This window comes from Pyrus communis, chromosome 11 (assembly GCF_041283825.1).
Source record: "Pyrus communis isolate YQ-2024b chromosome 11, ASM4128382v1, whole genome shotgun sequence".
Lineage (NCBI taxonomy): Eukaryota > Viridiplantae > Streptophyta > Magnoliopsida > Rosales > Rosaceae > Pyrus > Pyrus communis.
Window position 1 is genome coordinate 25,553,552 of NC_142575.1, and position 14,916 is coordinate 25,568,467.

The following is a 14,916-nucleotide window of genomic DNA, read 5'->3' on the forward strand; positions in this document are numbered from 1 at the left end:
GGATGAAAATTCAAGTATTTTTCGACGATAATAGGAGAAATTGTGAATATGATCCAGTTACAGTTTCGAATATGGTTATAGAGGTCTTTAATCCATATCTGTCCCAAATTTGCACCGAATAAAACAATAAAATAATATATATATGTATGTATGTACGTACGTACGTATATGTATGTCCACAATATTGAAGTCATCTGATAATTTCGTCTTTCTCCTGTAGTGATTTTTTTATTTGCTTTTGACATCCTTATTTTTTTGGTCGAGTCAATTTGCCTTAATTTGCTAATCACATTTGGTTTGTCATGGACATTTCAATAAAGTATTGTTTTGTTTTTTATGATTTTCATGTGGGTATTTGATAATAGAATTAGTATCTATTAAATTATATCATATAAGTTGAACAATAATTCTTTCATCGATAAAAATGCATATAACAGTTAATCGATAGAGAATCAGTTATATGGATAGATAGGTAATTTGCAGTTATGAATTTTTTGATGGACATGGTATTCAGACTTTAAATCAACCCTGTTTCCATCTCTACCAGGCTCCTCTTTCCAAGATGACTATGTAGTTAGACATACAAAGGTCTAAGGTCTTCTTCTTTTTTTTTTTTTTGGGTCAAAGATATTCATTGCAAAAGGAGACAAAGCTCTAAGGGTGTGTTTGTTGCATCGAACTATTTCGGACTGGACTAGCTTCGGGGATTAAGCTGGACTAGCTTAGACTAGACTAAGTTGTGCTAGCTTAGTGAAGCATTTGGTGCAGTGTCAGACTAACAAGAAAAATAATATTTATTTATTTCCTTTTTCTTTTTCCTTTTCCTTTTCATTTTTTCCAGAACACTCTTCCTTTTTCCAGACTCTCTCGAGAACCAGAGCTATCCCTCTTCTTTTATCCTTTTTGGAGTTTTTCCACACTCTCTCTCTCTCTCTCTCTCTCTATCCTTTTCCTTTTTCCAGAAAACTATCTTGATTGAATGAAAGCTTTCATTGTTTTTCTCCTTTTTTATTCTTGAAAAGTTGTTCTGCGTAAATCTGTGTTCGGCGATTGAAAGATATGCAGAACTTCTAACGAATTTGGTTTTGCAATTCGAGTCTAGGATTTGCGATGGAATCTGGGTTTTGCGATTCGAATGTGGGTTGCAATTTTAGCGAATCCGGGCTCTGTCTACTGGCTTTAAGGTCTGGGTTTTGCGATTCGAATCGGAGTGAATCAAACGACGGTGAGAGCAGGGAGAGAATACGACAGGTTATGGGTTCCGAGAGATTCGAAACAAGCAAACGATGCGATTCTGGGTTGGCGAGTGTTGACGATGTTGGCAATGCGAGCAAACGAAGCGAGCAGAGAGAGGAGATGGAGGATGACGAGGAGAGAGAATGTGAAAAGATGAAGACGCAGTGAAGGTCTTAGCAGTCCCATGGTTATTAGGGGGTCTCACTAAGACCTCTTAGTGAAGGGTTTTGTCCATGCGAGTCCCTTTTAGTCTCATTAATGTTAATCCCAGCATGGAACAAACACGGTATTGGACTAAAAGTTAGTCCAATCCAGTCTAGTCCCACTTAGTGAGGGCAAACAAACGCGCCCTAAAAGTACAAGATACGACCTAAGCAGCACACGACTGAGGTCAAAAGGACAAAGGACAGAGCAAACCATGGACAAGGAAGGCTAAGCATAACTTGAAGCGAAGCTTTAGTCACCCTCCTTGACCATGCCAATCTTGAGTCTAGTGAGGACAAGGAAGGCCGTCCATTGATAAAATATGGACCAGAGAGGATGGGGGTCTAGTTACCCAGACATCTGGACACATCCCTCTTTTACAATGCGATGCAACCCAATCAGTAGCAAGGTTTGCTTGCCGAGGTGTATATCCATGACCATTTCAGGAATTAAAACTTTGGATTCTACTTGATTTGGACCATTGCCCTATGTGTGCTTGCTTTCAGTTGAGGATTGATTTGTGGCAACTTGGAGAAGGGTGATTTCTCTGCCTAAACCACTTTTGGGCATGTTTGGGTAGGCATCCTTAACATTGACCATTTTATGTAATTTATTGTTTTGGGTATGAACGAGAACCTTTAGTGGTACAAAGCGTGCGCGAGAGATGTCTTATTTGTATCTTCTTCATTTTTTGGCCAGCTTTTTGCCTACATTCATATACTCTTTGTACATTGTCTTTTTGGACTTTTGTTTTGAAATCTCCAATTGACAAAGAAAAAAGTTAACTCCCAGAAATCTAATGCAACTTTCTTCTTTTGCTTTATAACTTGTTAATTTGTGGATGCTGCAACAAGCCGAGTCTAGTAGAAAATAAATTTTAAATAAGTTACGTTTATCATCATGTTCATGTTATTCGGCTTGAGCACTATGATTGATCTCATTCAGATTTTAGGTAATTATCGATTTTTTTCTGAACTTGTAAAGAAAAAAACAAAAACAAAAAAATAAAGAAAAAATAAAATATTGTTATATTAAAATTTTTAATATCAATTGTCCAAATAATTATTATACGATTAGAAGTATACTTAAACAATCACTGTTTACTAAAACTTTACTTGGGAGATTGAATTATCTATTGCCCAAAAGCTTAAAAAAATTTGGGGGCGGAAGTGCCCAAAAGCCTAAAATATTTTAGGGGCAGAAGTTCCCGGCCGGGGGGGCAAGTGAATGTGTCCGAAAGTTCCTCGTTTCTTCCGTCGTTGACTCGTCGTCTTTGTCTGTTTTTCAGGGATTTTGATCGCACAACATTATAATAAAAATATAAAACGTCTACTCTTAAAATGTTCAGCAGCTCTCTCTTGCCCATTTCATTCTCTCTGTAATTTTGCTCGGAAAATTGGGATTAGAGCTGTCCGTTGCTTTGAAATCTATACGTTCATCTCAGCCATGATTTCCACCGGCAAGATCAAGTCCGTCGATTTTTATAGGTCAGATCTCTCGCATCATTTCACTGTTCATCAGCTCTCTGTGTTTGTGTGTAATTTGAATCTGATCGTGGAAAATTCAGTTTCGATTTTGCGTAATTGCTTTCTGATGCATGTGGATTGTGAATTGTGATGGATAAGTGAATGAATGTTTAAGTTTATCAGTGAAATTGGAGTGATTATAAATAGGATTAAGAATTTAAACTAATATTAACATTACGTTTGGACGGGGAAATAAAGTTGGAATTTTGACAAAGGTCAGAGTTATCAATTGACAGGCAACAATTCTTTTGTTTGAATTCATAACATAAAAATTTAGAATTTCCATGTGGAAAAAAACTTAAAATTTGAAAACTCCAATTTCCTGGTTTAAATTCTATGTAAATATGTGTCATTTCTGAATTTGTATGTGTGAGAATTTAAAAATAATAAATTTTGTATTGAACTTCCATTGTTTTTTTTTAAGTTAGCCAAACAAGAAAATTCACAAATTTTAGAAGATAAAATTTCGTCATTTTAAAATTCCTTTGTAATTTTAAATTTCCTCGTCCAAACAAATGGAAAAGATTGGTGATTTGAATAGTTTGGTTGCTTCCACACCATTGAAAGATTCAATTCATCACCACTAAATAAAGCATTACTAGATTGTTTGGAGGTGCTTAGTGGAAGCTTTCATAGCAAATGATTCTAGGGTTTTAGCTGCTTGCTCTATGATGTTTATGGTACACATCTAAGGAGCTAAATTATATGCAGAAATGTAACATTTCATATCTTCTCAAACTTTCCCTGCGAATAGGAGTAGGAAGCAAAATTTAACCAACACCACCTGGACTATTAGGGGTGTGTGTAAAATACCACCCAAACAAAAAAAATCTTGCCAATTTACCACCCACACTCCACTTTTAGTGTGATGTATCACATCTGTAATTCACCGTTGGAAATTCAATTAATTCTCATCTAGTATGAGCACATGAGCACTTTTTCATACTATTTTAGGGTAAGAATTTCGCTGACTACAACATGTCTTTGGGGAAGTAGAAGATAAGTCACACGAGCTTTATTCTTTCAAGATAAGTCACACGAGCTTTATTCTATTGACTCACATGTGTTGCAAATGATACATTTTGACTAAAATTTTTGCAAAAATTAATGGAGGTCGTACAATCTTGCTGGTATTTGCACATACCTTTATAGTCCAGGAGTGTTTGTGAAAATTTTCCATGTATAAACAAATAAACATTTTGTATAATTTAGTGGGCAATAAATTCACCTGCAGGGTTGTCCTGATATGTATTTATGCTACAATGCTTTCCCTATGTACAGGAAAATCCTTAGAGATTTGACAGAAGCATCATTATCGGGTGCAAGACTATCTATTATGGCAGCTCTCGCCATGATGTTTTTATTTGGAATGGTAAGCAGCTCGTAGTTCTATAGTTGGTTACTTATGTGTTCCAAATATTCAAATTCGACCAAATGGACATTGAGTGATGATTCTTTTTTTTCTCTCTCAATTGATGCTTGTTTTGGTCCTTTATGTATGTCTAACCTTGTTCTATTTTTATTATATTTATGAGAATTTCTAGTAGTTTTATTTTCTTTTCCATCCTTGTTTTTTTATCAAAGTTACTTTTTGTTGCGATATGCTTGTGGTTAATACACTTTATTATATTTATATTTACCTTCTTTTTTTCCGGTTTCCTTTTTTCCTTTTTAGTTAACCGTCAGCACCTCTACATCCGTTATTGTCAACAAGAGTTCTGATGGTGATTTCTTACTTATTGAATTTAATATCAGGTAAACTTTCATAGTTGCATTGGTGTTTTTGATGTTTATGAAGTTATTATGTACATGCATGGAGTTCAAATTTATTGCTAATCCAGCTCTAGCTTTATTGATTTTAGAATGTCACTGAAAACTGCCTTCGTGTAATTGGAAATTTATTCAAAGACGGATTTTTTTTTTTAATTAACTTCAATATTGTGTTTATATCCAGTAGTGCTTTTAATTAACTGCTATGTTGTGTTTTTAAATTAACTGCTATACGGATTTTTTTAACTCCAGTAGTGCTTTTAATTAAATTAGGTCCAATTGATTCTAAGGTGCACTACGTGGGAATTTGTAATGCTTTAATCGGCCCGAAAGAGGCAGTTATATTGTGTGAGCATTAGGTTATCAGGGTGATCCCTCTTACTTCTGGAAAATTTGTTGATATCACCTTTCTGATGCAAACTTTGCTCAAAGAAAACTCTTGGCCTTCACTATCAATTTATATAACCTTCTTCTCCCCCCTGCCTCTCTCATTTCCTAGGCTGCCTCCATAATTTTATCTCCTTTTTCATATAGTTTTCCTGCACTCCCGTGTGAATTTGCATCTCTTGATGTGAGTGACGTGTTGGGAACAGTAAGTTTCTCTCTCATTTAATTTTGTTTTTGTTCAATATTATCTACTCTGCTCCTGATTTTCCTCCCTAATGCTAATGATCCTTCGTTAGTATTTTTTATTTTTTAATTCTTTATGTGGTTTCCATCTGTCCTGACTCCTGAATCCATTCCCTCTTATTCTCAGAACAGATTGAATGTTACGAAAACAATTCGCAAGTTCCCCATAGGGACAGATTTAAGACCAACTGGCTCTGAGTTCCACTCAGGACCAGTTTTAGATGGAGATGAGTATTCTGGTGATGGCTCTATTTCTCTAACTGCTCAGAATTTTGAAAAGTTTACTCACCAGTAAGTGGGCCAACTTTTAGTTCCATACCTTTGATATTTTATGGCGCTGATGTTGGACACTTCAATATTTATGTTTCAAATTAATACCTTTCCTAATTTTTTTATTAAACAATTCTTCTGCAGGCACCCAATTTTGGTGGTTAATTTTTATGCTCCATGGTGCTACTGGAGCAATCGCCTGGTAAATAAAATAGCTTCGCACATTCTCAAATCTCTTTTGATGAAAGTTTTAGCTTTCTTAATCAGTCAATTTCTACAAATCTTGTTTTATACTTGCGTATGCATAATGCATATTATATGGTTTTGGCATAATTGAGAATAATTTAGAATCTCACATTTTGGCCAGAAATTAAAGGTTAGCTCATGCATGCCAATAATGCGATCATTCAATCATGGGAAAACTACTTGTAATGCAGTTTTCACTGAGAATAGTACTAACTGGGAGTTTCTTCAACTTATTTAAACCTTCAAGTTTTGCCAAATGAAAGAAATCTAAAAAAGTTGTAATATGTGTATTTTTTGCATCTGACTTCTTACATACATTGCTCTTGGGTTTTGAAGTCTTGTTTTACTATCATTAACTACTTCGATTGTTTCCCCTCATTTCACACCCTTAATCATGTATGTGCTTGCGCGTATGCATTATCTTATAACAAGTCACAAGATCCTTGGGTCAATTAATGTTGTTTTTTCTTCATTTTTGATGGAACTGTTGTATATTCAGAAGTTACTTTGTGTACATTAATTTTTTGTTTGCTTGATGTAATTGAACTATTTAGTTGAATCCATCCAGAAGCATATCTTTCTTGCTGCATTTTTATCTTCCTCTTTTATTACTTCTTGCTTCATGTTATCACTTTCCTTTTCAGAAACCTTCATGGGAGAAGACCGCCAAAATAATAAGAGAAAGGTGCTTCACTCTGAAAGTCTGTTGTTTTCTTCCATATAATATGATTTTTCTAAGGGAGCTATTATTGGCATTTCTAAAGAGTCATCCTGCACTCATTCCTGATCTTTTAAATTCGGGAAGAGTGCAGGAGGAGTGTTCTAGAGTGCTAATAACATTTTCCCTTTCTAATGGTGCAGTCCAGAATTTGAAGTTTACAATTCTTATCTCACTTTTTCTCATGCTCCCATGGTTAACAGGTATGATCCAGAAATAGATGGCCGTATACTTATGGCGAAGGTGGATTGTATTGAAGAGGGTGACTTGTGTAGGAGGTATGTTTTAAATTGCTTAATCCTACTTTCCACTTGATTTTCTATTGAGTACAATTTGTTTGATTGTTATTTTTAATTTCGGCCATCTGCATTTTCAGTTCAAATTAGTTGTATAAAAGCAATCTAAAATTATATTTGCAATTTTCCTCAATGCAAAAGAGATTTATACATGCTTGCTATATTTTAATTGCCGACTTACAGCGAATAAGAAAACTGAAAGGCAAAACTCCATTTAATGTGCTGCAATTGTAGATCCGTAAATAGCAGATTTGTTCACCATTAATAAATATACAACAACAACAAAGCATCGGCCATATAAATCCTAAAATGCTACTGCGCTCGGTTTTCTGTGAAGTCTTCCATTAGCTCCAAGTACTCCATATAGTTTCTTAAAGTCGCTATCTAACTCTTCCTAGATCTTCCTCTATCCCTTTTGCCTTGAGCCTTTGTCTCATAATCGCATTTTCTAACCGGAGGATATGTAGGTCTTCATTTCACATATCCAAACCACCTTAACCGATTTTCTCTCATCGTATCTTCAATTGCGGCCACTCCTACTTTACCTCGGATACCCTCATTCTTAATCTTGTCCTTTCTCGTGTGCCCACACATCCAATGAAGCCTTCTCATATCCGCTACTCATTTTTTGCACATGTTGATGCTTGACCGCCCAACATTCCATGCCATAAAGCATTGATGTCCTTATTGCTATCCTATAAAATTTTCCCTTGAGCTTTAGTGTCATATGATGGTCGCACAACACACCGATGCACTCTTCCACTTCATCCATCCAGCTTTTTTTTTAATGGTTGAAATCTTCATCCCTATCTCATTTGGACCCCCCATTCCCACTTGCTTGCACTCCATATTCTATGTCTTTGACCTACTTAGGCGAAGACCTTTACATTCCAACACTTCTCGCCAAAGGTTAAGCTGTTATAATTCTGACTCCCTCTGGATCTTGCTCTTTTGATGTATCCGGCAATAGACTAGAACTTAGCAAAATAGAGAAAACTAGAAACACACAATATTTATACTGATTCGGTAGAACTTTTGCCTACGTCCAGTTGTGATTTTCCTGGGTAGAGAAACCATGGCTTTTTAGATTAATAATAGAGTTCCAGTACTTTTGCAAAATCCTAGAACTAATCCCTCTTTAACCTTGTCGGCTGTCTCTGGCTTTTTTTCTAACACTTTTCCAGCATTGCCGCACCCTATTTATAAGTATAGGGTGCGGCTCACATTCACTTTTTTCAGATTATGTTTCCTATTCTAAATGGAATAGGTATTTACTTTCCTTCTAAGATTCCTAATCTGATTGAATAAGGAAACTAAGATTCTTTCCTAGTCCTTTTAGGGGAATAATTGGTGCACCTTTTATTTCCCTAAAACAATTCTAAACAAAATAAGGACACTAATTGATGAGCCAAAAATCCTAACAATCTCCACCTTGGTGTCAAACCAAGTCTTGATCATTGCACTCTAGAGTATCTTTGAACCTTCTTGAATTAGCTTTGGAAATCTTTAAGAACCTTCACCTTGGATTCTCGATTTCTGTCTTCCATTCCTTGCACTTTGCAAAAACCTCGAATTTCTGCTTCATGAAATAAACCCAAACTTTTCTACAAAAATAATCCATGAAAGTAACAAAAAACCTGGCTCCACTGTTAGACTTAGTTGGTGCAGGGCCCCAAACATCTGAGTGAATATAGTTGAGTTGCTCCTTGTTTTGGTTATCTGCACTACTACTTGCGAATGATACCTTCCTTTGCTTCCCGAGAACACAATATTCACAAAAGTCCAGCTTGCAATGTGACAAGCCTTCCAACAGGCCTTTCTTGTGCAATTCTTGCAACCTTCTGACTTATGTGCTCTAGCATGTGATGTCAGAGTTCAGCCTTGTGTTATTCACTCTGCTTTGTGGAAACAACTGCTCCCCCAGCTATTGTAGTCCCAATTAGCTTGTACAACGTATGGTGTTGTAGGTCACCTTGCATTATCACCAGTGGTCCTTTGGTTACATTGAGTCTTCCTACTTTGGAATTTTACCCATCAGTGCCTCCTTCATCTTCCGTTGCCAATCCGTGAAGTCATCCTCGCCATCAAAATGTGGTCAAGACTAAGAGTGGAAGAGCAACCTATTTACCGTTGGAAAAGATTTTGAACAAGTGTTATAAGCTGCCTACCATGGCCTAGCCGGTGTGGTTTTCAAAATAACAGTACTAGGAATTAGTGTTCTGAAATGCCAACTAGAGCTCTAGATTTTGTTTCAAGTGCAGTATTCTTACCAATGCAGCATTTTGTTGAGAATATCACGTTTTAAGAATGGGAAAAACAAGAACAAACTCCGGAAATCGAAAACAAATAACCAAGATAAATAACACCAAGAATTTACGTGGTTCGGCAGTATGTGCTTACGTCCACGGGACAGCAACAACAATCTTTCACTATATCAATAATGAGTACAACCAATAATCTTGCCAAATCTCTAGAACTAGGACTTGACGAAAAACCTAAAAGAACAAGAACAAGAAATACACTATCTCTTTTCTTTTCTCTCACACACACTTTACAATATTCTCTCACTCTAATCCCTAGAGTGGTATACAATTTATTGTTTTGCTCCCGTCTCAAAACTAGTACAATAGCTCCTTTATATAGACATAATAAAGGTCTTCTTCAATAAGGATTACTAATCCTAATTGGAATCTAGTTATGAATCCTTCTTTAATTGAGAAACTAACTCCAATTGGGAAAACAACTCCAATTGGGAAAACAATTTAATCCTCTAAGACTATAATTCCTTATAGACTTAGGACAACTTATCATGGGCTAGAAAAAACCCAACAATCTCCCCCTCCAGACCATGAGGAAGGTATACCGAAATAGGATTGCTCCTCTTGACCAAACTCCCATTGATCGAACTTTTCATGACCAGACTCCCCCTGATCGAACTACCCATAATCAAGCTCCCCTTGATCGAACTACTCATTAACCAAGATCCTCTTGATTAGACTTCTCTTAACCAGGCTCCCCCTGATCGCAATACCCATCGTCATTGGCAAAGGCAATTATAGACTTCTTTGCCAGAAAACCATCAATCATCTGCATTAAAGAAGCTCTTCATCGTAAGTCACAACACCTGTAGTATTGTTCCCATCCTTTTGTTCCTTTTTCCATTTACGACAATGCTTCTTCATGTGACCCTTTTTCCCACAATAGTGGCAGTTGCCATTGAATCTTGTCTCACCAGAATTTTTGCCTCTTTTCTCTATGACAAAGAGTTGTCCAGCTCCAGCGCCTGCACCTGAAGCTTTTCTCCTTGTTTCTTCATTAAACATGCTATCCTTAACAGCATCCATAGACAATACGCCATTAGAAGCCGAATTGCTTATAGTTACGATGAAAGTTTCCCAACTATCTGGCAAGGATCCTAGCAATAAAAGTGCTAGCAGCTCTTCTTCAATATTCAAACCTATAGTGGCTACCTGATTGATCATGTTCTGAAAGTTGTTCAAGTGCTCGGTTACACTAACGTCTTCCGCGTACTTCATGTTGACAAGCTCTTTGATAAGGAATGCTTTCTTGGCAGCGGTCTTCTTCTCGAAGAGGGATTCTAACTTCTTCCAAAGAGCTTGCGCATCAGTTTCTTTAGACACATGGTGATAGATGCTCTCATCCACCCATTGTCTAATCGTACCAATAGTTTTACGATTCATCTTGGTCCAATTGGCAGCAGACATATTTTCTGGCTTGCTATTAATACCTTCAATTGGCTCATGGAGATCTTTACAATAAAGCATGTCCTCCATTCTTGATTTCCACGTAACCCAGTTGGAACGAGTGAGTTTCATCATAATTGCACCCTCCATTCTAAACGGATATCAGCCAAACCAGGCTCTGATACCACTTGTTGAGAATATCACGTTTTAAGAATGGGAAAAACAAGAACAAACTCCGGAAATCGAAAACAAATAACCAAGATAAATAACACCAAGAATTTACGTGGTTCGGCAGTATGTGCTTACGTCCACGGGACAGCAACAACAATCTTTCACTATATCAATAATGAGTACAACCAATAATCTTGCCAAATCTCTAGAACTAGGACTTGACGAAAAACCTAAAAGAACAAGAACAAGAAATACACTATCTCTTTTCTTTTCTCTCACACACACTTTACAATATTCTCTCACTCTAATCCCTAGAGTGGTATACAATTTATTGTTTTGCTCCCGTCTCAAAACTAGTACAATAGCTCCTTTATATAGACATAATAAAGGTCTTCTTCAATAAGGATTACTAATCCTAATTGGAATCTAGTTATGAATCCTTCTTTAATTGAGAAACTAACTCCAATTGGGAAAACAACTCCAATTGGGAAAACAATTTAATCCTCTAAGACTATAATTCCTTATAGACTTAGGACAACTTATCATGGGCTAGAAAAAACCCAACACATTTTGCTGGCACATCAGTATATTTTGACTCTCTGCTTGAACAGAGAACTGTTAACCTCAGGGTGGGATCATGGATGAGCTCATGTTTTAGTCTGTCTCTGTCTTACGTATTGTGGTATTCTTGTATGTTGCTATGGTTAACCTGTCACTTTTAGTGTCCCATAATTGAATCACCATTTGAACTATTTTCATATCCACCAAGGTAAGTTTTGTGTGCCACTGCCATCTTAACTGGTTAGACTTAGTAGCTTTACATCTCTATTCTCTAGATACAAACTTTTTGTTCTCTTCTTTACTTACCTCTTAAGTTTGCTTCACATACCACTGTCTTCCTGTTTTTGCTATTATTAACTACGCCTCCTCATAATGTTCAGGAATGAAATTCAAGGATACCCATCAGTTCGTATTTTTCGTAAAGGAAGTGATGTGAGGTAAATGCTACAAAATTTTGCAAACTTTATTTTCTTTTCGAACTGATTTCTACTCAATCCTTTTTTAACGAAATGATTTCAGCTCCTGGAGTCTTAACATTACGTTTTAGGTCGCATTTAACTTGTCCTTTTTATTTTGTCTGTTCTATCTTCATCTAACATGTATATCTGTATCTCTTCGGATAGCAGATTTAACTCCATTTCAACGGGTGGATTTATATGCGAGATTTGAATTTGACATTTTGATATATTGAGTGTGAAATGTCAAAAGAAGGGATAAAGTAGAGTTTTGATATGCTGAAAGAAAAATTTTGTCAGGTAAATTAGGGAGTTAATTTGAAATAACATTTTGTTTTGAATATTTAACTGATCTTAAATAGTCCATGACATGTACTTTCAGTTAACAAAGAATTTTAATATGCCTAGTATCTCATACAATTTATAATAAAAATGCAAATCCAAATCCTCAATTTCGAGTCATCTATCTAAATGCAATCTTAGGGCGGCCAATTAAGTCGTATCTAGGTTTTTCTGGTCCTTCAGTTGTGGAGCTGCATGCATAGTTTATTCATTCTATGATCTTTATAAGATGGTAAGTGTATGTCCCGGGTTATAGAAAGGCTTGCTGTTTCAGTCTATTTTCTTTATGTAGACCCATTTTGATTTATACAGTTGATTCTCAAATTTTGCTCCCTCGGCCATGGTTGTCTTGTACATATGAAGCTTAACTTAAGCAACCTCATTCTTCCACAGGGATAACGAGCATGAATCTTATTATGGTTGTCGAGAAACAGATAGCTTGGTTGAGGTACAAGCATTCATAAGTTTAAACTGTACCCCATGTTTAACTTTGACTTTGAATTTGTTTATACTTCTTGATATTCAGTGCCCCGTTTGAAATTGTAAATCTAATCTGAAGTTTCCATTGTTGCAGAAAATGGAAAGTTTGGTTGCATCTATCCCTGTGGATTCTTAAAAACTCGCTTTGGAGGGTAAATCTGACAACAGGGGTGAGAATGCAAAAAGACCAGCACCATTGACAGGAGGGTGTAGAATTGAAGGATATGTGCGTGTAAAGAAGGTGAGCTTCCAGTTGAAATAGAAATTAATAGAACCATTGGGCATGTTAGACCTAATCGCATGACAAGTGTTATACCCGTATAAATCTTTGCTTTATTCCTCTGCTCCCAACCCATGGCTCGAGGTGCTTCACATGCTTGGAAATGCGATGAAAAAGTATTGAACAACTCATTTCCTTTTCTTCTCTGTCCGAGCATGACTTCAGGTGTTTCACATGCTTGGAATTGGTATGAATAAAGAGAAATGCAAAGGGCAGTAAAATGAATTTAACATGAATAAACAAAAGAGAATATTGTACCAGTAAAATGAATTTATCAGTCAGAATTCTGGCCTTCTTTGACCTTTCAATTGACCTTACAATAAATCTCTTAGCTGTTATTCAGTTGGAATATAGGTATGATTTGTCCTGTGCTGTGCAGGTTCCAGGAAACCTTGTCATTTCCGCTCATTCGGGAGCTCATTCCTTAGATGCTTCTCAACTGAACATATCTCACGTCATTTCACATTTTTCATTCGGTAGGATGATTGCTCCTAAGGTGATGAGTGATGTCAAGCGATTGGTACCTTATCTTGGTGCGAGCCATGATAGGTTGAATGGTCGGTCTTTCATAAATCACCGTGATTTAGGTGCTAATGTTACAGTAAGTTTGTCTCTATGCATGATTCTTCCTATCTTTTTCTTCTGTTTGTTTCTCTATTGTTCTGTGCTTGTCCATTAACATGCCAATGTTTGTGCGAGCGCATCGGCAATATATAGCTGCATGCGATTGAGTTTTACACATTTTAGTAGTTGTATGGATATATTCTTACCTCCCTAAAGATGCTTGACGGTCCATAAACACCTTCTGAGTGGATACTAAAACTGTTTCAATGAAGTTTATTTGGCTTGTAAAGAATAGCTAATGCTTAAGCTCGTTATAATTACAGTTTCTGGTAAATTGTATGTGCAGATAGAGCATTACCTTCAAATAGTTGATTCGGAAGTCGTAACAGGGAGATCTCATAATTCGATTGAGAAATATGAGTACACGGCGCTCAGCAGCTTGGTGCAAAGCCTCCAAATACCAGTTGCCAAGTTCCATTTCGAGCTCTCCCCCATGCAGGTTTAATTTTTGTTTTTTTTTTAAATAACGAACGGAAATTGTTATTAGTACTCTAAAATTCTCATTTTGCACTCTAAACTTTTTATATTTAGAAAGAAAAGTGCACTCGTGAGGAGTGCAAAATGAGATATTTTTGGAGTGTCAATAACAGCTATCTAACTTAACTGTCTTTTAGTTCTTACTCTTTGCTTCTCTCACATTTTCTCTTTCTTTGTCTTCCATAACCAGGTTTTAATAACAGAAAATCCGAAATCCTTTTCACATTTTATCACGGATGCGTGCGCTATTATTGATGACGTTTTTGCCAAAATAGTTTCTTTTTGGCAAATGAACACATCCAATTTCTATTAGAACCCTAAACATAAGTGCTCAAAAGAGCAAATGCTTAGTTGGTGTCATTTGTACATAATTTTGTTTTTGGATTGTTTTTGCATTTAGGATCAGAAAGATCGTGATCTAAAATAATTTTTCATTTTGGCAAGTGAACACATTCAATATGTTAGTAGACTCCTAAAAATAACTAAAAAGATTAAATGCTTATTGGTGCCATTTTGTGCACATTTTTCATTTTGGATTGCTTTTGCATTTACAATCTTAAATAGTTTCTCATTTTGACAAATGAACACATCCAATTTGCTATCAGACCCTTAAAAATAAGTACCAAAATGATTAAAAGCATATTGGTGATATTTGCACACATTTCTTTTTATTTTTAGTGTTTGCATTTACGGGGTCAAAAGATTGTGACCCGAAATAGTTTTTCATTTTTTGCAAATGGACGCATTCAATATGCTATTAAACCGCTAAAAATGAGTACTTAAAAGATTAAATGCTTATTTTGCATTTGTACACGTTTTTCATTTTTGGATTGGTTTAGCATTTACCGGGTCAAAAGATTGCGATCCAAAATAGTTTCTCATTTTGGCAAACGAGCACATTTAATTTGCTACTAGACTTCTAAAAA

General features: G+C 36.0%; 1 protein-coding gene across 1 annotated transcript; it reads left to right on the forward strand.

Annotated features, from left to right (window-relative positions):
• Positions 1 to 2,599: 2,599 nt before the first annotated feature.
• Positions 2,600 to 14,519, forward strand: LOC137741674 (protein disulfide isomerase-like 5-4). The gene is made up of 14 exons (XM_068481373.2): positions 2,600 to 2,927; positions 4,248 to 4,338; positions 4,642 to 4,721; positions 5,271 to 5,328; positions 5,494 to 5,657; positions 5,781 to 5,838; positions 6,527 to 6,567; positions 6,804 to 6,878; positions 11,713 to 11,769; positions 12,523 to 12,577; positions 12,704 to 12,850; positions 13,269 to 13,490; positions 13,800 to 13,952; positions 14,181 to 14,519. The coding sequence occupies exons 1-11, from the start codon at positions 2,887 to 2,889 to the stop codon at positions 12,743 to 12,745; spliced, it is 762 nt and encodes a 253-aa protein (XP_068337474.2). The 5' UTR covers positions 2,600 to 2,886; the 3' UTR covers positions 12,746 to 12,850; positions 13,269 to 13,490; positions 13,800 to 13,952; positions 14,181 to 14,519.
• The last annotated feature ends 397 nt before the right edge of the window (positions 14,520 to 14,916 follow it).